Source organism: Hippocampus guttulatus, chromosome 5, assembly GCF_054856545.1.
Source record: "Hippocampus guttulatus isolate MCC_2025c chromosome 5, RoL_Hgut_1.0, whole genome shotgun sequence".
Taxonomy (NCBI): domain Eukaryota; kingdom Metazoa; phylum Chordata; class Actinopteri; order Syngnathiformes; family Syngnathidae; genus Hippocampus; species Hippocampus guttulatus.
In genome coordinates this window covers 8,352,335-8,375,369 of record NC_141265.1, presented here as the reverse complement: position 1 = coordinate 8,375,369, position 23,035 = coordinate 8,352,335, and the positions used below count along the sequence as shown (strand labels likewise).

Here is a 23,035-nt window from a genome sequence, read left to right as displayed (position 1 = left end):
ACCTGTAGTCTGTAGATAGTGTAGTCATTAGTTTAATTACATACTGTGCTGACATTACACAAATGGGTGGCATGTTATTAGTTAACAAGAGTTGACGGAGGTGGACTGACCTGGTGGGTTTTGCTGTTGGTGTAAAAGAAAGCCAGGCGGTAGAGACTCTTATAATGTTGAGGAAACCGCCCAAGGCAGAGGAAAAGAGAGCGGACGCACATTTCCACCAGCATTTTTTTCTGGTCCGCATGTTCTGCAGGCAGGGCCTTGGGTACCTCAATCACCTCGGCGGGTGGCTCTGGCTTCTTTTTGCCTTCGCTGGCTGGGGTTTGAGAAGCAGGCTGTTGAGAGGTAGCTGCTTTCGGAGGAGTGGCTGGTACAAGCACAGGCGGGAGGCAGACATCTGCAGAGATTTGGGTAATCGAAGCCTCAGGGAGGGTCACCACCACCATTTCCACGATTTCCTCAACCAGGTTTTCCTCTGTCTGTTGGACAGTCTGATCGCCATGTGACTCTAAAGGAGGAAGCAGCAGATGCAACACTGAAGACTGGTGAAGTCAAAAAAAGCTGGGAGACGTGGCAAAAAAGACAAACACCTGTTTGGAACACCCCACAAGTGAATAGGCTAACTGGGAACAGATGACTGCCAGAATTTGAAAATCATCATATTCTGTTTTTATTCATGTTTAAAACAACATCCCAACTTCATTGGAATTGTGTTTGTGTTGATACATCCATCCATCCATTTTCTGATTCGCTTAATCCTCACAAGGGTCACGGGGATGCTAGAGCCTATCCCGGCTGTCTTCCGGCAGTAGGCAGGTTACACTCTGAACTGGTTGCCAAACAATCGCAGGGCACAAATAGACAAACAAATATCCGCACTCACAATCACACCTACGGACAATTTTGAGTGCCCAATCAACCTGCCATGCATGTTTTTGGAATGTCGGAGGAAATCGGAGTCAACCCACGCAGACATAAGAGAACATGTAAACTCCACACAGGATGGCCGGGGCCGGAATCGAACCCTGCACTTCTGCATTGCATTGCTGACATGCTAACCAGTTGACCACCGTGCTGCCCTGTTTGTATTTATGAAACTTTTTTAAAAATGCATGAACGTAATGTATACATACAATACAGGTACATGCATAGTGAGATCCATCCATCCATCCATCCAATTTCCGAACCGCTTGATCCTCATTAGGGTCGCGGGGGGTGCTGGAGCCTATCCCAGCTGTCTTCGGGCAGTAGGCGGGGGACACCCCGAATCGGTTGCCAGCCAATCGCAGGGCACACAGAGAGCATCCACGCTCACATTCACGCTCACATTCACACCTAGGGACAATTTAGAGCGTTCAATCAGCCTGCCAAGCATGTTTTTGGAATGTGGGAGGAAACCGGAGTACCCGGAGAAAACCCACGCAGGCCCGGGAGAACATGCAAACTCCACACAGGGAGGCCGGAGCTGGAATTGAACCCGGTACCTCTGCACTGTGAAGTCGACGTGCTAACCACTGGACTACCGGGCCGCCCCATAGTGAGATCGTACTGTAAATTTGCGGACATCTCTTTCAGGCAAAGAATAGTATAGTCTGATGTCAGTATGTGAGTCCTGGTATACCCGTATCCTCGGACGCAGGCTGCCCTTCCTTCACAGGCGTTGTGCTCTCTGATGATGATGTACTGACTTTCCCGCAGGCAGGTTTGTGACTACTGTCTTGTGAGCTGGTTGGATCTGTGAAAGCATCCTGGGTGGAGTTGGAGTCAGAAAGCATTACCACCTCGCTGTCCTGACTGCGCTCTGCCAAAACAAAAAACAACACAAAAAGTTATTTCACCAGTTGAATGGCTATAGCTCGATTGAAAATCATGAAAACGCATTTCAAGTTCATTTTGCCTAAAAAATGTCTATATGTGGGTCTTTCGTTCCAGTGTACTTATATTGTACATTGTTTTAAGATATTGATGACCTTAAGTCCAAAGTGAGTCACACAGACTTTAAGTAAGAACAATACAAGGAGGTTGTAACACAAAGAAGGTGTGGGGGGGGGTGGATGTAAGTAGGATAGGCAGGGTTGGACAGTTTGGAAAGCCGACCAAAACTATGTCAGTTCCGCTAAATTGTTACTAGAGATATGGAGGATCATTGGCAGAGAACTGTATATAACCAAATGAGGAGTGGAGGAAAGCACACAGGAATTTTCACAGTCACGAGTGAACAGCAAACATCTTATGGCACTGGAGATGAGTAATTAAAGTTAAAACTGTGAAAATGTGTGCCTCTGTTAAGAATGCACTTCATTACAGAGCTGTTTTCTGACTGAAGGCAAAGCCTCTGAGAGAGTTTGGTGGGTTTGGAGAGCAGTACCATTCAGGGAAGCCAGCCACATTGAAGACCTGGGCAAGCAGTAATCATGGTCAAACTCTGGTGAGGCTGTTGAAGATATGGGGAGCTGGTTTTACAACAGTATCAAGCAGAACTGTACCTCTGAATGCATTTTATACATTACATTTAAAATGCAGGCTGGTTATAAAAGAAAAGAAAAATAAATCATACAGTTTTGACAAATGGGGGCATCAAAGCCAACCCCCTTGTACAACCCAATTCAGACAAAAAAATTAATCCTTTCAATTTTGTTGCACGAATCATAATAAAGACATTCTTATTCTTGGACAATAATGTTTCTCTATTCGACTACATCTAACTTAACCTTTTGCCCTGTGAACCTAAATCTAGCTAGTCAATATCTTGGTCAATGTGAGCAAAGATTAATAGGACAACCACAATAAAGCTATGATTGTCTATCATTGCGTTAAAACAGAATCAAGAGAAAGTACGTGTGGAAGGACAAAGGACAATCTTTCCGATGACTTTATGTCTGAATCAGGCCCTACAGTCTTCTCGCCGAAATGTGTTTTAAGCAGAAAAACTGGCTAACACATGCATAGTGCCACATTTCCATAACTTGGGTTTCAGTTCTTTGCCAATAACAGACCACCCACTGGTTTCTGAGTGTGCTCATTTGCACTAATTGGATAGAATTTCCAAATATGTCCCATTAGTGCGATGAACACATGAATCACACAGGACAAGGCATCCCCAGGGAGTCAGCATTTTTAGTCAAGTTAAATCCACACTGAAATCTAACAAAGCACAACTATGTGAAGCACCAGACAAAAAGGTGAATTGTGTTAAGGATCTAAGTTGTCTCAGTACTGAGGACAGTGACCCCATTGGAACTACATGCATATACAGTAATATACAGGCAAAGCAGGTGGTCAAAGCAAGCAGGCAAAAGAGGTAGCAGGCAGGTAGGTAGGTAGGGAGGAAGGGGAAAAAATCTGGAAAGCAGGGACAAACCTGGCAACATGGGCAATATGGCTGCATTATAAGCACATTCAAGCCTAACGTGGAACATTGGATGTATGTTAAGACAGGTTTTTTTTTAAAGTAAAATGATATTCACCCCCCCCCCCCAAAAAAAAGTTTCCCTGGTGGACAAAATCTTTGCAGATTGAAAATTTAAGGCACATTATCCTATATGTTGCATACCTGCTTAAATTATATAAAATACATTACATTGTACTGTACATTGTAATATCTGGATGTCATAATTAAAGTCTATTAATCTTTTTTAAAAATTGCAAGTTTACTGTACGACCGTAAATAAAGTGAGGATCTTATAAGCCTGTCAAGTGTTTTACTTTTCTTAGTTTCACAAAAACACATTTGTATGGGACTTATCTGTATAGACTCTTGCACTATGTGCATTAAGTATTATGACACTTAAGCTTTTACTCTTAGAATGCGCTGGAAAGACATTTAACGCGAATTTGGACCATGGAAATCTTTGTGAATTCAAGCAGAAGATTATTTTTGTGGTCAGAGAAGGTGAATGTCAAAGGAGAGAAGTCCCTTCCCCAAAATGTCAATCAAATGAAGAGTCTGAAGAAATGAAGGGCCCAACCTTCAATTATTTGATTGTTGAGGTTAAAGGGGAAGTAAACCCAGAAAATGTTGAAGAATCATTTATGTGTATGAACTAGTAAAAGCATAGCACTCTACTTAATAATGCATTTGTGGAAAAATAATTTAACAAAATAATTAATCAGTCAAAGAGGAGCGCCATGTTGGAAGAAATCATTATGAGCTGAACAGCAGAAGCGAAGACAAAACCACAGTAGCGCCTTGCTTGGTAATACGGCGGGAAGTTGAAATGTGCCAGCTGACAGACTGCTGCTGAGAGCGATGGATTTAATCATTTGATCTTGTGTACACAATGGCTAAAATGTAAAACATGCAGCGGTCATCAGAGGAAGTGTTGGCAAGAGTAAAAGCATTGTACATCCGTTTGTCGAGACGAAAGGGATCCAGATCAGGTCACATCTCAGTAGGTACTTGGAACGTTTATGATTGTGGTTTATTATGTTGTTTTTGTACATGTAATGAATATGAAGGTTGTCATTTCAGAATATCGACTAACTCTATGGTTTTGTTCAGTAAAAGTAAGAGAAACTGTCAGGAATTGGCTCACGCGCATGGTATTCCTGTGAATTCGCACTTGCGAGAGCAAAAGACCTTCAAATGGCAGTCCCCAGAAGCGAGTAGATGCCATGTTTTAATCTGTATTGTTTTCAAAATAAAAGCTTAGTAGATTTAAGTAAACAGCAGCTGAAAAAAAATTGCACATTTAAAATACAAAAGAAAGTTTTGACATGCTGGATTTATTTCCTCTTTTGGGTTTTTCTGGTTCAGTTGAATGAATGACCTCAATCTTTAGTTTAGTGAATGAATTTGCTATACTGTATAAGAAATTTTTTACAGTATTTGATTCATGAAAAACTATCTCCCTCATATTTATTGCCTTTACTAATTTTAGTGGATTCTATGTTTATTTCATATTATTAGGTAATATTTATGTATAGTTTTACATTAGATATAATATGGATTATATCTCTGCATTTGTCTGTTTAATATCTGTGGGCTCCTTCAACCCAATTGCCTCCAGGATGAAGGAAGCTGTTTAAAGTGAAATGGTGGCAGTCATCAATGATGGAGCAACTATATTAGGAGAAGGAAACCGATCAACTGGGAAGGAAAGCAAAAAGGACAAAGCTGTGACAAGCCACACAGATAGATGCATGCGCACATTACAGCCAGTATGCCCTCGCAAACTTTAAATCTACCGCTTTTCGGTAATGCAATGTAGTCAAGTGGACTGTAGCCATATTGCCCATTTCACCACATCCCAATCATCCAGTGCAAAGGGTCCATTGAACTCAAACCAAGGCCACACAGCATGGTGATTATCAATCTGAGAACTTCTCAGTGGACTTCCTGCCCCAATGCAAAAAGGGCGAGGGGGCCCAAGCACTGAGACCGTGCTTAGAACTTGGACTGTACCATCAGCCTGCTGTTCCTCATGCCGCTGCTGCTGCCACTGCTGCCGTCGGAGAGTTTTGCGTTTGGCGTAATCGTGGTCAAATGGTGTGGCAACGTAGAGAGGGGATGTCACACCTGGAGTGGCAACTGATGGAAGGGAAGAGCTGAGGATGTTGCCTACGCCTACCGAGGAACTATTAAGGTCTTCATCTATCACAGAGGTAGATTTCTCCCTGAAATGAATGAGTAAACATAATTTTTACAATGTAAGCTTCAAAATGTAATCATTACTCTTGTGTGACCTTCGATAAGGTTACTGTACTTACTTTTCAGTAGACCTTGGTATGCTAGGCATACTCTTCTCTTCCCCTTTGGCAAAGGGCCCTGTCGCTGCTTCAACCAGTAAACTGAACAAGACTTCATGGTCCAGATTGGGCTCATTAATCTGCAGCAGCTTTAAAATGGTGGCACTAAGCCGGAAGTGCAACTGGAAGAAATCAAGTTAACGCGTGCTTTCAAACAACAAAACTGAGTACCTCATAATTCAACACTCGGGTTGAAATAACAGTATGCTGGATAATCTTGCGCAATTTACCTCCAGGGCCTCCATTGCCAGGTCAGGTGGATTGTGATAATGGATTTTACGAGGATACCTGGCAGCCTCTTCATGCAGAAAGTGTGCTGCCTTCAAATTCAAACAGATAACACTCAACAAAGCAGTCAAGTGCGATGTGGTAATATAAATAGATGAAATGACAAGAAGGGTTCTTGTATGGAAGAGGAAAGTTAGATCATTGCTGTCATACGAATGCACTCTGCTTGCATAGCAAGCCACCCAATCCCTCCCCAATCTGCTCCTGACCTCTACGACATTGTGTTTCAAATTCCAAAGTTTACCTGCCTCCATCAATTTCATCATAACAACAGAGCTATGACTAATGCTTTATGTTTTTTTTTTTTATCTCTTAGGAAAACACACACACAGACGCACACATCTTGTGAGGGGAGAGAAACAGTTATTTGTTTTGTGTAGGTGGATTATGAAACAAACAATCTCAAGAGTGCTGCCCTGTTTAGGAAAACACAATGTAAACAGATCCATCACATTTACTTTGTTTTTCGATGAATACAATCCCAGTGGTTTTATGATATAAATATTATTATAGAATAAGTATTATTCTTCAAACTGGTGTATATCAAACTGGCACAAGTCCGTTTTTGGAAACTCAAAATCCTGTTGTTATAAATACTATTCCCAAATCGGTCAACCCCTGGGCTGGCCTTTGCTGGGACAGGACAGTTAAGATTACCGGTAATGACATTTTTTCGGACATTTTCCTTGATGTGTAGCGAGGGGCACAGGTGCATCGCCGGGAAATGAGGATGACACACGTAGAACATTTGCGGTTTGCTTAACCCAACACTACCAGCAAAAGACAAATAAGATGAATACACGAGTTGTTTTGCTCACATGACATGAGTGAAGTGATCTGAGGCAGCGTAACACTCGGCGAACCAATCGCCATTGTGATATGCCACAATAATATTAAAATGTGAAAATGTTTCTTGATTGCTCACTATTGCTTTGTCAGGAAATTGTGCCAAATGAACTGTTTTTTTGGGGGGGGGGGGGGGTAGCGGGGGGTGTTACAGCAACGCTGAAGCCTCTAAATTTCATTGTGCAATCAATCATGGCATAAAGTACACTTGCCGTTTTGTCACATGAGGCTTAAAGCCTTTTAAACATTGCCTTCAAGCTTTAAGGCATACAGTCAGGCATACACCTTTGTACTGTCATACAAAACCGCTTATTGTTTGGTGGCCTCTTTTTTCACCTTGATTCTCACGCAAGCGCACAGGAGTGTGCAAGTGGCTTATTGGCGCCCATTGAAATACATTAGGGGGAGGGAATAAATGAATTAATGTCCCCACACCCCTCAAACAAAACGTTCTTCAAAAATACTGTTAAACATGTCCCCCACACCCCTAAAAAACTAGGGGTGAGGGGGGATTGGGACATCTCAGGGGGTGGGGAGAAATAAAAGAAACATTGACCTTTTTTATTTCAAATCTGCAACTATACAAATCCGCGGGTGCTGAAACCGGGAGTATGCATGGGTCGACTGAATCCAAAGGTCCTTGGATATACTGTAAGTAGGAAGTGTCAAATGAAAAGTGGGGTTTCCAGGGTTGCCTACCTTTTTGTAAAGCTTCAGATATTCCACAGGTGTCTGTTTGCGTTTCTCTGCTATCTTGCCCTGCATGTAATGGATGAGCCACTCTTCTTCATCACTGTCCCCCTCACACTGGGAAGCTCCTTGGAAACACTGAGATGCAGTCTCTAACATGGATTCTCTCCTGTCCTCCATCTGAAAATAATGACAGAACAGAACTTTGAAAGGTAAATGAGCTTATTAGCACAGTTCTTCGCAAGGCCTTCATAGGAAGAAGCAAAACCAAATGACAAGATGTGACACCTCTGTTGTAAAACTGTAAAAATGACCTTGTTAACATGCGCCTCACCTGTTTTACCACCTCGGCTGGAAGCTCATCACGCCATTGCTTTAGCTGACGTGAAGCAAAGGAGTGCAAAGCATATGATATGGTTCCATACTCGATCCAGAGCGACAGGTTGGAGCTTTCTATCTCTAGGGCCCGCTTAAAGCAGTTGAGCACAGCCTGTGAGTGTTTCCATATGGGTACATCACTTTTTAGCTCATTGGAGTTGAGTTTCTCCTGAATACGACTGGCCCTAGCTAAGGCCATTCCTGCCCAGGAATCAAACCTATCCACAAACAAAACACTGAGCATCAGTGCAAGCAAAGATGAAAAAAAAGACCAACTACAAGACTCGGCACATTTGGTTGGGAACATTTATCTTAAAAGAAGTTATAATAAACATAGTAGTAAACCGACCTACCTGTTCGGACAAACACAGATGTCATGCATGTAAAACTTAATGGCTTTGGACTGCTCCTTGTTCTTGAAGTGATAATCAGCCAGCAAGTAGTAGACCTCATTAATGATTGGAGGGGGTGGAAGACTACCCTCAGGAAGGCTTGGGGTCTTAAAAAGCAACAAATTGCAAATGTGAGAAGAAACTCCACTCATTCTCTGTACTGCTTACCCTCCCCTCCCTATGGTCACAGGTGTGCTGGAGCCTAGTCTATCAGACAGGTAGGTAGGTGGTGGACAACCCGAACTGATCGTCAAGACGATCACAGGGCACATGTAGACAAACAACCATCCACATTCACATCAACCTACGGACAATTAGTAGGCTTCAATTATGGTAAACTAACAAGCATGTTTTTGGAATGTGGGTGGAAAACCGAGTACCCGGACAAAACTCATACAGGCAGAGGGGAAGATGCAAATTCCACACAGAAAGGATGGGGCCTGGATTTGAACCCACTACCTCAGACCTGTCTGGCAACTGTGCTAACCAGTAATAAGAGTAAACTCCAAAAAATTAAATAACGGTAGTTTAATTTTTTTCTTCAAATAAATACTTAAGACAATTTCATTTAGCCAATGTTGTAGCAATTTAAATACACCAACATTTAAAATAAATGTTTTGTATTGGACCATTTTATGTCACATAAATTGAGTGTGAGATCACAAACTTACCTTTTTTGTCAGGCCCTCAATGTAGGCTGCAACCTCATCCATAGTGAGAGTGGGAGTTTCACTTGGGGGGGCAATTCCTGCAAACCTCCTCAACAGATTAGCTAAATCTGCAGAAACGGTGCTTGTTTTGTAGCTGTCAAACTCCGGCAGTGACTTTGGTTTAAAATAATGGAACATGAAAAGGGCATCACCCCACAGCAGCTCAACCTGCAACATATTTATTAGTTCCAAGGACCATATTAGTGTATTCAATATTCTAAAGCATTTTATTACATCTGACACCGGCAAAGCATATTCACTGTACTGTAATGTAATTGGATTTTCAGGGAAAAGCCTCTTGCACAGGGGAATAGCCTCTTATGAACAGTTCATTGAAATATTTCAATCAAACACATTGTGATACTTGATGGCACCTTCCAGTCGCCAGGTACACAAATTACAAAATGACAACTCTCAAAGGGCTCCTCACAAGCCTCACATGTATGGCTTGATTCCGAATAACTACTTTAGCTGGGAACGGTGCCTTAAAATTGAAATGCACCTCTATATTGATGTATTGTACTTTTACGGCAGCATTTTCGATTCATTCATTTATTGATGTACAGTATATACTTTTTGCTATTTCGGTCAAAAGGAAAGAAGTCAAGCCAGCCGCCATAGTGACTGTTTAGCCTGCGTATTGTGGTGGACTGCTTCTGGCGCGTTCCCTACTTCTGGATTACAACATGCACCATGACAACTCTGTGCCGAGTTCAAAATCATAGCCTGACAAAGCATTTCTGTCCATGTTTTTATTGGTTGGGCTTTTATTTAGAATTTGGCACACAGCGAGTTATCGTGGTTCATGTTTTAATCCAGGGGCAGGGAACGCCGGTTCCTCGAGAGCCATATCCTGCCTGTTTTAGATCTTTCTGTACTTCAACACTCCTGATTCAAATGATCAGCTCAGCAGCAAGCTCTGTAGAGGCCTGAAATGATAATGAACAATTTATTTTCATATAAATGATAAATGATTATATAAAAGATAAATGATTTTATTTTATGTAAATGAATAATTTAATATTTTCAGGATAATTTCCCTGCGCTGCCACAAATTGTTTTTACTAAATAATTGGTGCATTTAATTTTCTGTTTAATAAATGTCCCTGGCCATGAAGGTTTGCCAAGGGGAACACAAAGATTGTATTAAATTCTAATCTATTTAACATCAGTGATTTGAGAAGAGTCACATCACATAGTGCTGTCCTTAATAGAAGTCAAAAAGATTTACAGGTTGTATGAAACTTAACTGTCACAATTGAATGCGTAAGCACTTTAATGTTACATTTGACCAAACATTTGCCTGCCGAGGGTTAGGATAAGAATCTGACCTGTGGAGAGGAGTGGTCTTCAAGGAAGCGGGCCTTGCTCTTCTTACTAGGATAGGCATATAGACAGAAGAAGCACTGTTCTAAAGCCATCTCCAACTCCTCTTTGTAGGGATGACAAATATTGTTGGCAGAGCCAGTGGTGGCAAACTCTTTTTCCAAAACTCGAACCTATGGTAAATATCAAATTGCTGTCAAACCCATTTACAGTTATACATTCAAATTAATTCACACTGAGAATTATATTATGTGAAGTCAACGAGCTGTTTGAAGGTATGCCCAATCTTACGAAAAACTTGAGGAGTGAACCATCTGAACAGCAGCACATGGAGCGACGACCAAGATACTCATGAGCAGTATTCAGAAGCATAAGGGAGGATGGCAGCATCGGAGAGTCTGAGTCATCTAAAAGTCATGTTAACACGGTCATTCAGTGCAACACCATTGCTAATGAGGCACAAGCATGAAATCGAGGACTCCACAAACCTTCCTCATCCCCGACAGACATATGTTGTTGAAGCATTGCATTAAACGCAGCTTCTTCATGTTTGATGATGTGATATAAAATAATCCAAGGCAGCACAGAGAAGAAATAAGGCTCTTTCGGATCATCGGAAATGGTCATGCTAAGGTCGATCAGCTGAATAGACAAACATAAAAATACATTAACATCCCATTGAACTAATGCCCCTGACCATGAGTGGGTCTGTAATGTAATCATGAGTAGTTAGTGCTCTTCTAACCTGAATAAGATTGTTTGCTAGCCGAGCCATACTGGAGAAGTGGGTGAGGTTGCTAAGGAGCTCTGAGTCTTTGGTAAAGCAGACGTCGATGCCCTCCAGCAGCTTCGTAATGGTGCAGACCCATTCTTCCTTCACAGGTGGGGAGCTACTTGCAGAAGAGTTGAACTGCTGCAGAGCTTCATTTAGAGCCATCTCACTTGTCTCTAGACATTGCTGGTAGTCTTGGAGCCTCAACAGTGATCTCTGTGGTAAAATTATACACAGCTGAATGAAAGGCACTAATCATCACACATCAAATCTCTGTGAAGAAGATTTTGTTGTTGTTGTTGACGCATGAGTTGCATCATCATCTGACCTGCAGTAGCAGAAGCTGAGCTGGACGTTCTGGTGCTGAGCTAACAAACTCCAAATGTTTACTCCTGCTGCCGTAATTAAGAGTAGGCTGCAACAAGCGCACAACCGACTCAAAGTCTGCAGACTCAAAGAGATGCTGGATTTCCTCCAATGACTGACAGCGCTCCAGAGACTTCAATCTTTTGTCAATCTGGCCATGAAAACAAAAAAAAAACATTGGAACGAAAGAAACAAGGATTTTATTAATAAAACAAAAAACTATTTTAGTCATAAATCAGTGCACTGACCTCCTCAACAGATATTGCTGAATCTACCCTTAAATTGGGCAGTCTTATGGTATAATATCTCCCTTCGGGGGGCTTGGATTTGCTCTGCAACAGTCCTGTACAGACATCATAGCTCTCTAGAGCCAGTTCCATGTCTCCCTGGAAAGAGAGCGAAACTTCTTAGTCAGATCGAGTTAAAAGGGTGTGTTGAAATGATATAGTCCTGAACAACAACCTATGTACTTACCTGGAGAGCAAGCGATCTAGCCTTCAGCCAGTAAACACGCACCATGAAGTCTAACCAGTTGTCGTCAAACAAATCTTTTTGGGATGAACCTAAAGCCAGGAGCAAGAGGTCCGCCTGGAAATGTTGCCCAGGGAATTCGTTTTCTGCTGTGTCATTGCAGGAACTTGTGCTTCTTCTTGACGTCACTAAAGGAGAAATAAAACAGTCGTTGAAAACATGCAGTTCCTCACAACTTTCCAAGAAATCACTGAGATACTGTATAATACTGGGAATAAATACAGACATACTGTATTTGCAGGATGTATTTTGACAGATCATCAGCAAATCATCAATATAAAAATAAGACATTTTATCATCCTGTATAATTTAATATTTTAAACCCAAAAATGTTTGAAATGTTGTGATGCTCCATACCCACCAGTCTTGCCTTTGTTGTGCAACCATTGCTCCAACTGCAATTCCATACATGCCAAGCTCATTTCCAACATTTCCTGTACATAAAGAAGCAAAATGCTCACCGACTACAATGTATTCATCAGTCAAAAATTATGCATTCAAGCATGTTTATGAGTCAGACCAAAGAACTTCGACTGTGCCTTGGGTCAAAATTAGCCTCACAGAGTGTATTTTCATCACAAATTAAAACCAAAGGAAAGCGTTCTTCAAATAACTGTGACATGAAAGGAAAGAAAAATACAGGACAAAAACAAAGGACAACAATGGGAAGTTATACAAAGTAGCTGTATGCACTACAGCTTACGTAATGTTTTCATTAATTGATTTGTCATTTACCCGAATGTGCTGCTTACTGCAGTCTCGAAACAAAGGGTTAGGAAGGCCACAGCTGTGCTTTCTCCAAGCCTGGTAGACCTCCAGCACCACAGCAGTCATACCCGGAGGCCATTCCTCCATGAACTTCTGACCCACTGCTTTCAGATAGCACAACATCAGGTCAAGTATTCCTCCATTGGTCATATTTTGAAGAAGGAAGTTATGAACATCCTGCTGTTCTACAAAAAAACAAAAACAAAAAAAGTGTTAGAAAGAAAGATGATGTCAAGAACATAACGATTCAAGAAGGATTGAGTGTACCAGATTCCATGTAATCAACTGCATCAACTGGAACGCAGCTCCCAAGTCGAGGCTGCATGTCATCCTTCCCATTGCACTGTGGCTCAAGATTACTCAGACTTTCATCTTCATTATCAGGATCAAACTTTCTTAACCTGCAAGAAGGGGAATGATTTCATACATCCGTACAACAAAAGCAAGCCATCGGCCTATCTACTGTCTATACCGCTTATCCTCACGAGGGTTACAGGTGTGCTGGAGCCTATCCCAGCTGACTTTGGGCAAGAGGCAGGGGTAACCCCTGGACTGGTGGACAGCCATATAAACAAATAACCATTCACATCAATAAAACTACATGATATACAACAGCAGCACACACACACAAGTTGTATGAACAATGACAACACAACTTGTGGTTACCTTGAAGGAAGGTACTTAAACAGCAATTCCTGAAAATCAATCTTCTCTTCTTTTTTGCATTTAGTGTTCCGAACCCGTGCTGAACGTCTCTTAGCGGTCTCAACATTATCTTCTACTGCACGTTTTCTTTTTGGTGCTTTCTTTGCCTTGTCTATCAGAGAAATGTCCATGGCTGTAACTGTGGTAGGTGAGGAAATAATTCAAGATGATTTGACACCATGAAATCACCATGAAAAAAAACTATAACTTGCTTTTCCAACTGACCGACAGAAGGAGAAGCTGTGGGTGTTTCCACAATCGTGATTTGTGGTTGGATGGCAGGTTGTGAAAGCGCGGATGGCTCAGGAAGGACAGTCGGTGGCAGAGATGAGCTGGGGCTGCTGCTCAACACCGTCGTCTGGACTGTGCTGATGGGACTTGTGGGTTCAGGCAGGTTTTGGAAGAAGCTTCGTTCACGGTATACAGACAAGTCAATCCTGTGCCCGAGACTAAGCCGTGGCGGCCCACATGTGATTTGATAGCTATACATTGCAATAAGGCTTTCACCCACATGCTTCCACCTGTGTTAAGAAAGTAGTCGCATGTCAAATCAAATTATCCAACCATGTATAAGAGGTCAAATGTTTGATATAACCCAATACACTAAATAGACAAAAGTATGCAGTCACACCTCACGAATCAATTTAATGTTAATGAGAGTTTGCTATTGTCAATTGCCTCTATATCAGGGGTCACCAACCTTTTTGAAACTAATAGCTCCTTCTTGGCTACTGATTAATGTGGATGCTCTACCAGTTTGATAGTATGCACGTTTGAAATACAGTAAATTTGCGCAAACTACCTTCATATGTAGTAATGAATGATTAATTATATTGATTTCTGAGAAGACACTGATCACATTAGCGATTTCTCACAATATCTGCCAGAATTCACATTTTGAAATAATCTACAATACTCCAGGAGAGTCACAAGTCTAATCACTGGTGAGCTATTTGTGGAATAGGCCCGCGGGCTACTCAAGTCATCTTTGAGAGCTCCCCAGTGCCCGGTGGCACCATGTTGATGACCCCAGCTCTATAGATTCAATTGTTGTACGCACTCATTAACCTGGTTGTGTGTGTGTGTGTGTGTGTGTGTCTCTCTCTCTCTCACACACACACACACACACACACACACACACACACACACACACACACACACACAGAGTCAGTTTCAATGAACAGTGGAATTTGAAATAATTCACAAACACTTTTAAGAGTACTCACGTCAGACATCGGATAGGCTTGATCAAGACAAGGTCAGAGGTTGGTTCCGTGTAAGAGAGAGCCTGTCTGCGTTTTCGTAAATCCAGAGCTTCTTCCACAATGGATTTGCGCCCCTCTTCTTCCACTTCGACGTAGTGGACAGACATGTCGCTGCAAACACCCCACAGCACAGAAACATTTGAAAATGAAAAGTTGGTGGCAGGGCTTCCTGAAGAAATGTATATATATAAGGTCAAGGACTGAAAAATAAGTGCAGTCACCATCGCTTGAACATTTGCATCGTTTCCCTTTTGAGACTGGCCTGCTCCTCAAAGATTTTCTCCTTCAACACCAGGCCTTTTGTGTAACAATGATCCTTTTCAAGGGCTTTACTGATGAAGTACAAGCACCCTGGAAATATTCATAAAGATGATCGTTAGTTTAAGGCGTGTATTGTGAAACGAGTGACAACAAATCGCTATTGGCAAGTTTAACATACAGGTATAGTCACAGAGTGCGTAGAGAACAGTGATCAGGTTGTCCAGGCAGGGCCAGTGGTCTGGGTTACACTGCAATCCCTCCTCAAAGGCATGCCGGGCCAAAGGAATACGCAGGAGTCGGACAGCCACTTGTCCAATTTTGTACCACATATTCACATCAGTGGAATCCAGCAAAACGGCCTACAGAAAGAATGGACACGAATATAAACAGGATTCTTATCCTTTTTGTATAACGACTTTTTTTTTGCTGCACTAAGTAATGTGTAGCATTGTTTTATTGTTTGACCTCTAAGTAAAACTCCATCGCTGTCTCCAGGTCATCTCGTGATGCAGCCATACTAGCCAGGTTTTTAAATGTGGAATACTTCAACATCAGTCCGGGATGCTTGAGACCCAAGCTCTGATCCTCCGAGGGCATAGCCTTCAATAAAACACGCAGAATTAAGTTAGTTCATACTGAGGATTTGTTTTGCACATCGCAAATTAAAATCTCATCAAAAGCTTACTTATGACCACCTGATGCTTACCTTGTTTCTCACATTATAGCAAGCATTTTCATAATTATAGATTTATAAATTATGGCAGTACCAAAGCAGCTCCTTAGTTTTATGTAGACTGAATTGGAAATATTACTGCGGTTTTGTGAAAGCATACATTACGGCCATGGACTGTCAGAATTCTGACATCATCAAGTTAAATTCAAGACTCTTAATTCCATTTGGAATGTAAATTTTACACCAACTTCACAATGTATACTTTGCGCCGTTGAGCCAATGAGAGCAATTGAAAATAAAATGACTGGCCAATTATATTTCTTTGTCACTGCTGTTATGAACAAAAACACAATATTGTGCTTTTTTTTATTACAATATATTGAGTTTTTACACAGTATTGTGAACATGTGCTTTTTTCTTACTATATATTGAGTTTTTATACAGTATTGTGAAAAATTTTTATATCGACAACTTCCCCACAATGTCGTGAGAATTATTGTATTGTGAGGTTCATAACATGATATATTGTGACGTTTGGATATCATTACATCCATAATAATTTTACTAATAATAATGACATGCATTTTCTCTATAGAGTCCTGACCAAACCTACATCACTGGTTTGTTAGTTCCACTCCGTGATTGCATGATGTTACCCCAAAAGTCATTTCATGTTATGGTTTTAAGAATGTGTGTTTATTTTCAGGCTTGATTATTTCCAGTCATTAAATTGTACTTCATGTGTTAACAATCATTTTTAATACTTATGTAAGATTGATTTAAGAAGTTTTAATGCCAACTAAGGCCTTTTTAGATTTATGGATTCAATGCTTAAGAGGGTTTCAAGGTTACAGGGGAAACGTGACTGTATAATAACAAAATACACTTATGTATGCTAGTTTACCTCTTTGAGGAGTGGCGTTTTAAGCAACTCATGGTATGCCACGGCGGATTCCTCAAACTTGTCATGTTTCTGCAGATCTAAAGCTTTATGATACAAGGCAAAAGCCTCTGCTTCCTACACAGAAAAAAAACAAAACAAAAAGTCAGCAGGGAAATGTCAGCAGTTGATAAAAAGCAACACACAGATTCACTGGACCTGAGCCTCTTTTGTTCGACTTTTTTTACTTCTCAACGGGTCTTGAGACTCATCTGCAGCTGTCGACGCGGCATTCAATGCCGCGATTCGAATCTATAAATAATAGAATAAACAAACCCGAAAACAGGAGAAGCTGACACATAGTTAACTCGTTGATAAAGCATATTGTTTGGGTGTAACAGTTACATTAGATCACCTTACCATTTTTATGTATCACAGATGATGTGCTATTTGGTAACAGACCATCCAGCTTTTGAGTTCGGCAGCTTCCGATCGGATTTATGTAAAAATTTAACAGCAGAGAAAGAGAAAACAAGGTCAAATGGCATGTGAGTATTGAAAGTACCGTTATAAATAATGTGCGTTGACAGGAGTGTTTTACAGTCTTTGGGGCGGGTTTGATCAAATATTATATCATTTAGCAGAGTGCAAAATGTCAATTCAAGTATAGCATAGTTAGCTTAGCTTTGCCACAGGACACAGTTGGATGAAAGAGAAAACCCTCAACTGTAAATATATCATGTAGAAAAGGCGATTCTAAAATGTTATGAGCTGTTAAATGTCCAACGTAAGGAAAGTGACAAATGTCCGTTACGTACCTGAGTTGAATGTGCTACTAGGTTCATTCACCAGATGAGCCGATCGAGGCAAAACGACTGAGACTTGACTTCATTTCCCTCTCGACGGGAACTATAACATTAACGTTATTGAACCAGGGGTATTATACATGAAAACTCTATAAGAGAGTAAATACGGCGTACTATTTCAGTTTTGAACTTCATTAATTCATCAGCCTTTGTTGTTGTTCGCGTCGGAAGCGCCACAGCTTGACATGGGCTACTCACCAGTAAACTCAACGCTCATTGACTAATAACGTATTCGACTGGCCAATCACACATTTTCATATTAAACAACGGAGTTGTCCCAAATTCTCCGATACAATCGGATGTCATTTTACGTAAAGAAATGTAATTAACAATTTGTTAACGACTCTTACTGAATTAACCCTTTCATGCACCAATAATGATAACCTGGAACTGATAACATGATAAGCTGTCCACTGAAGTAACCGCTGTTCCTGAAAGGGTTAATTCGAGTCCTTATACAAGAGCTATCAACTTAACTGCTGGTTTCGATTCTGTTGCGGAATCCGTTGCGTAAAGTTCATAATTTAATAAAGATCTGATTGAAAAAATAATCATCATACCGAGTCTGTCATCAACGGGATCAAACCTGCATAGTAAACAAACATCCACTAGAGGGCAAACAGCAACTATAATACAGTATTTCAAAGGGACAGAAAATACTGTATAGTACAGTGCACATTTGGAATGTACAGTTTATCCGCTTTCAGTGTAAAATTTTGAAGCTTCAACTGCATCCATCATCAGTGCATTTAGTTGCTTTTCATGAAGACACACCATGCCGTTCGCAATGTATTTATGTATTACTTTCACCTTAACACTTTTTTGCCTTATAACATGACAGACATTGAAATGGTAGGTTAAAACATGCAGGTTTAGGAGTACCATGTGGTGGGATGGGATGGGATGGGTGAAATTGCACTCAGTGACCCTGCTTCTCAAAGTGCCCCTGCCACTCCACATATTGAACATCCTCCCCCCACCTCTCGCTCTTGGCTGAGACTGGCTTGCTGGCTCCATTATCAATTCCTTTTGTCAGCATGCCTGCAAAAAGCAGCTTACGTCACGGTCATTACAGGCTCTATAAAAGCCAGTGTAATGCAGAATCACTGCGCAGTTGACACAGCTACATCACAAGACTCAGAGCAGATTATCTTAAATGATGACTTCCACCGGCTTTGACTTTTATTTTCCTTGTACTTACAAGAGGAGAACCGTTGTACGTAGTGCAGGGCATGGATCTAATGGAGGCATAGAATCAAGGGCTGCATATTCGAGCCGCTCTGCCCCAACATCTTATACATCATCATACAGAAGTTTTCCTACCTACAGTCGAGCTAGCTCCAGCTCTTTCCTGCTTTCCGCTCCAGGGTATACAGCTGCCACTGAGCTACGCCTTGACCAAGCAGCACAGGTCACCACTGAATTCAAACGATTAAGGACCCAGGAAAAGGCTGAGCTACAAGACCTAAATGACCGCTTCGCAAGCTTCATAGATAGGGTTCATGAACTGGAGCAACAAAACAAATTGCTGGAGACTGAACGCTTGTTGCTCAGGCAGCGCCAAACAGAGCCATCAACCCTCCGGGCTCAATATGAGCACGAGATCCGCCAGCTAAACGCTGCAGTGGAGGAGGCCCGTTTTGAGAGACAAGCTGCCCAGCACCACAGGGATGAGATAGAAGGCATGCTGAAGAACTTGCAAAAACGCTATGAGGATGAAGTGCTCGGTAGGGAGGGGGCGGAGGGCAGACTCATGGATGCTAGAAAGGAGGCAGATGAGGCAGCAATGGAGAGAAGTGAGCTTGAGAAAAGGGTTGAAATTCTGTTGGATGAGCTGGCCTTCCTGAAGCGTCTCTGCGAGAGTGAAATTGCAGAACTTCAGGCCCAAATCCAGTACAGCACGGAGGTGTCTGTGGAGATGAATGTAGTTAAACCTGACCTATCAGTTGCTTTACGTGACATTCGAGCCCAGTATGAGACGATGGCACAACGCAATCGCCAGTCGGCTGAGGAGTGGTTCTGCAATAAGATGAATGTTATGTCGGTAGGCACCGCTCGCAATACAGAGAGTGTTCGTAATGTCAAAGATGAGGCTGTTGAATACCGCAGGCAGCTCAAAACTAGGACGTTGGAGATTGACGCCTGTAGAGAGATAAACCAAGCATATGAAAACCAATTGCAGGAAGTGGAGGAGAAACAGAGTGCTGAGATTTCTGCACTGCAGGTGAGCAACTCAAAGACATTGTCACATGTTTGTCCTCATTTTAGGACAAAAATATCTGCAAATACTGGAGTGTATTAAATGATTTACTCTGTTGCTTGGTAGATCTGCCGCAAAGTACCTTTCCTAAGTTGTTTTGGCATAGGAAAGGTTGTGTATGGAGTCGATTTCTGTGAATTATGTGTTTTTATTTTTCACCACAGGATGCCATAAATCATCTGGAGGAAGAACTGAGAACAAATAAGAATGAAATGGCTCGTTACCTGAAAGATTATCAAGATCTCCTGAATGTGAAAATGGCCTTGGATATTGAAATTGCAGCCTACAGGTTTTACCCCTTTGCACATCGTCCATGTATTTTGTATGATGTTTCGCAGACAAATGCCACAAATATGTTTCCTTGCTGTCCGTGTTGAATACAATTTCAGAAAGTTACTTGAAGGAGAAGAAAACCGCTTAGACCGGTGTGGCCAGATGTCTTCTGTTCTTCACTCCCAAGCTGCATTCGCTGGACCAACTCATGGAAGAACTGTGTTCTCCATGCAATCTCAGCTGCATTCGGCTGCTCCGTACTTATTGACCCCTCGCTTGTACAGATCAACAATCTCCACTGAGGAGACACTATCTGCAAGTGAAGCACAGCAAGCGGAGACCAGCCCCCCTCAGAAAGAGGTGGAGGAGAAGAAGGGAGAAGAAGAGGAGGACGAGCAGGAGGAAGAGCAAGAGGAAAAGGAGGAAATAGATGACAAGGATGAAGGAGAGGAGGACGAGGAGGGTGAAGATGAAGCTAATGGAGAAGGTAAGTGTGTATATATATATATATATATATATATATATATATATATATATATATATATATACACATTTTGTGTGTGCGTATGTGAGTGTATATGTATGTATGTATGTGCGTGTGCGTGCATATAAAAATTCCTCATCTCACCCCCCCTCGGGTGGTGTCCGTCCTTCATTCAGCTCGGGTCCTCTACCAGAGGCCAGGAAGCTTGAGGGTTCTGCGCAGTATCCTTGCTGTTCCCAGCACTGCACATTTCTGGACTGAGATGTCCGATGTTGTTCCCGGGATCTGTTGCAACCACTCATCTAGTTTGGGGGTCACTGCCCCGAGTGCTCCGACCACCACAGGCACGACTGTCACCTTTACCTTCCAGGCTCTCTCCAGCTCCTCTCTGAGCCCTTGGTATTTCTCGAGTTTCTCGTGTTCCTTCTTTCTGATGTTTCCATCACTTGGGACCGCTACATCCACTACAACGGCTTTCCTCTGCCCTTTATCTATGATCACGATATCTGGTTGGTTCGCCATTACCATCTTGTCAGTCTGGATCTGGAAGTCCCACAGGATCTTCGCTCTGTCATTCACCACCACCTTCGGAGGTGTTTCCCATTTTGACCTTGGGGTTTCCAGTCCATACTCCGCACAGATGTTTCGGTAGACTATGCCAGCCACCTGGTTATGGCGTTCCATGTAGGCTTTCCCTGCCAGCATCTTACACCCTGCAGTTATGTGTTGGATCATCTCAGGTGCCTCTTTTCACAACCTACACTTTTGGGTCTTGTCTGGTGTGGTATATCTGGGCCTCAATGGCTCTGGTGCTCAGGGCCTGCTCCTGAGCAGCCAGGATGAGTGCCTCTGTGCTGTCCGTCAGGCCATCCCATCTCTAGCCATATATATATATATATATATATATATATATAGAGAGAGAGAGAGAGAGAGAGAGAGAGAGAGAGAGAGAGAGAGAGAGAGAGAGAGAGAGAGAGAGAGAGAGATCTATACTGTATCTATACAACAATGACTGGTGCATGTATAGCAATCAATTACTGATTCCTCTTGTTTCTCCCTAAAGAGGTTGAGGCAGAAGAAGCACGTGAGGAATCTGATCAGAAAGAAGACGGGGAGGACTGTGATGATGAGAAAGAAGGAATACAAAAAGCTGCGGAAACAGAGGCTGATGAGAAAAATGGAAAAGCCTAGCACCGTTAATGTATGCTTCGGCAACTTGCAGCTAAAGCAACTGCTCTCCCGTGAAGCTCGGATACATCATCCGTTCAATTGTAATGATGAATGTCTTAACTTGTTGCATGGATGTTATATTAGAACAATATTCAAAGATATGAGAACGTCACAAGTATCAAAACTATCATTGTGGTTTGTGTATGTACCGGTATGTAACATGTTTATGCCTTCTGTATGCTTAAGTGTCACCAGAATATGCTAGTAAGATAATCTGTACTCAACCGGCTAATTTCCTCACAGTGGTTACTGTCCATAACATGCTGAAATAATAAAGCCTTTGAAGCCTTATTAACCGAAAATTCACGCAGTGGTTTTCATTTATGGTTTTACGCACAGTTGTTGCATCAAAGAAAAGGGATTTTTAATGAACATTTATTTCATAAATATATATTTTGCTGTGACTTTTACATTTTTTAACCAACAAGTCCTTTTTCTCTCCCAAGGAGAAATTAAAAGGTTACCTTCACCACGGTCATACAATTTACAATAGACATGAGCAGCAAAAAAGGTGCTGGTTCTCCTGCATCACTAAAGCACGAATTAGAACCACTTAATGGCATATAGAGTACTGTCCAGTACTACATTATTTAATTATTCATTGTTATTTCCCCTTAATTGCCAGTTATGCACTTTGTAATTTAGCATGACTGAGCTTAGAAGGGTAAAACAATAAAGTTACAACAGTGACTTTGTGTTTACTTTGAGCGAGCATGTCATTGGCCTAATAAAATCTGCAGTCGGTGTTGATCACTGAAGCTGATGGCGGTGTTTTTCTAGTATGCCACACCCTTATCAATGTCCCTGTCTATGGACCAGAGCACGGTGAAACCTTTATGATTCAGCTAGTGTGCTGCGCCAATGAATCTCCCCAAGTGTCAGCTCTTGCGAGACAGCCAGGGAAGGGAAATTTCATTATTTTACTCGGGAGTGGCGAGAGAGAGAGATGGTTGGGATAGAGGAGGAATGACTAAGGGAGGAGTGCAGAGAGATATCTCATTGCATTAAACCTTGACAGAGGACAGGCTGTTTTATATCCAGTAAAGAGATGCCAGGTCTTCCTTTAGACATCTGCAGCAGCTCAGTCCACAGTATGCCATTTAAATGAACAGCACACTCAATATCTTGTCTTATTACACTCAGATACTCCCTGGCAAATGGAGACATTGAGACTTCTAATTCATTCGATGCAGCACACACTAACAACATGTATAACACCATATTTTACCCATATATAATAAATATGAATACTGTCTCTGCATTCTCTTCATCCACCTTGTCCTTGGCTTACTATACCCTAAGTGAGACTACATTATCAGCCTCCTT

General features: G+C 41.8%; 2 protein-coding genes across 6 annotated transcripts in view; one reads left to right on the top strand and one right to left on the bottom strand.

Annotated features, from left to right (window-relative positions):
• cabin1 (calcineurin binding protein 1) overlaps positions 1-17,661 on the bottom strand; it is a 39,575-nt gene extending 21,914 nt beyond the window's left edge. Inside the window, exons 1-30 of one of the 5 annotated variants that reach the window (XM_086110620.1) lie at positions 17,415-17,661; positions 17,017-17,081; positions 16,816-16,908; positions 16,621-16,734; positions 15,509-15,643; positions 15,222-15,402; positions 15,004-15,133; positions 14,744-14,893; positions 13,743-14,038; positions 13,479-13,656; positions 13,080-13,213; positions 12,780-12,997; positions 12,406-12,478; positions 11,988-12,172; positions 11,762-11,899; positions 11,476-11,664; positions 11,121-11,363; positions 10,864-11,017; positions 10,667-10,782; positions 10,381-10,548; positions 9,011-9,217; positions 8,301-8,446; positions 7,904-8,165; positions 7,579-7,749; positions 5,976-6,065; positions 5,707-5,867; positions 5,402-5,613; positions 2,366-2,431; positions 1,619-1,798; positions 111-505 (exon numbers count right to left, since the gene is read on the bottom strand). In XM_086110620.1, the coding sequence (XP_085966746.1) occupies positions 111-505; positions 1,619-1,798; positions 2,366-2,431; positions 5,402-5,613; positions 5,707-5,867; positions 5,976-6,065; positions 7,579-7,749; positions 7,904-8,165; positions 8,301-8,446; positions 9,011-9,217; positions 10,381-10,548; positions 10,667-10,782; positions 10,864-11,017; positions 11,121-11,363; positions 11,476-11,664; positions 11,762-11,899; positions 11,988-12,172; positions 12,406-12,478; positions 12,780-12,997; positions 13,080-13,213; positions 13,479-13,656; positions 13,743-14,038; positions 14,744-14,893; positions 15,004-15,133; positions 15,222-15,402; positions 15,509-15,643; positions 16,621-16,734; positions 16,816-16,908; positions 17,017-17,019 (4,788 nt within the window). In that variant the 5' untranslated portion in view covers positions 17,020-17,081; positions 17,415-17,661. Of the gene's footprint in view, positions 1-110; positions 506-1,618; positions 1,799-2,365; positions 2,432-5,401; positions 5,614-5,706; positions 5,868-5,975; positions 6,066-7,578; positions 7,750-7,903; positions 8,166-8,300; positions 8,447-9,010; positions 9,218-10,380; positions 10,549-10,666; positions 10,783-10,863; positions 11,018-11,120; positions 11,364-11,475; positions 11,665-11,761; positions 11,900-11,987; positions 12,173-12,405; positions 12,479-12,779; positions 12,998-13,079; positions 13,214-13,478; positions 13,657-13,742; positions 14,039-14,743; positions 14,894-15,003; positions 15,134-15,221; positions 15,403-15,508; positions 15,644-16,620; positions 16,735-16,815; positions 16,909-17,016; positions 17,387-17,414 lie in introns of those variants that run through there. The other 4 variants (XM_086110624.1, XM_086110623.1, XM_086110622.1 and 1 more) reach the window with 4 other exon arrangements.
• An 895-nt stretch (positions 17,662-18,556) lies between these two features.
• Positions 18,557-22,011, top strand: neflb (neurofilament light chain b). Its single transcript, XM_086110625.1, has 4 exons — positions 18,557-19,686; positions 19,887-20,011; positions 20,112-20,482; positions 21,543-22,011. The coding sequence occupies exons 1-4, from the start codon at positions 18,619-18,621 to the stop codon at positions 21,668-21,670; spliced, it is 1,692 nt and encodes a 563-aa protein (XP_085966751.1). The 5' UTR covers positions 18,557-18,618; the 3' UTR covers positions 21,671-22,011.
• Positions 22,012-23,035: the final 1,024 nt, after the last annotated feature.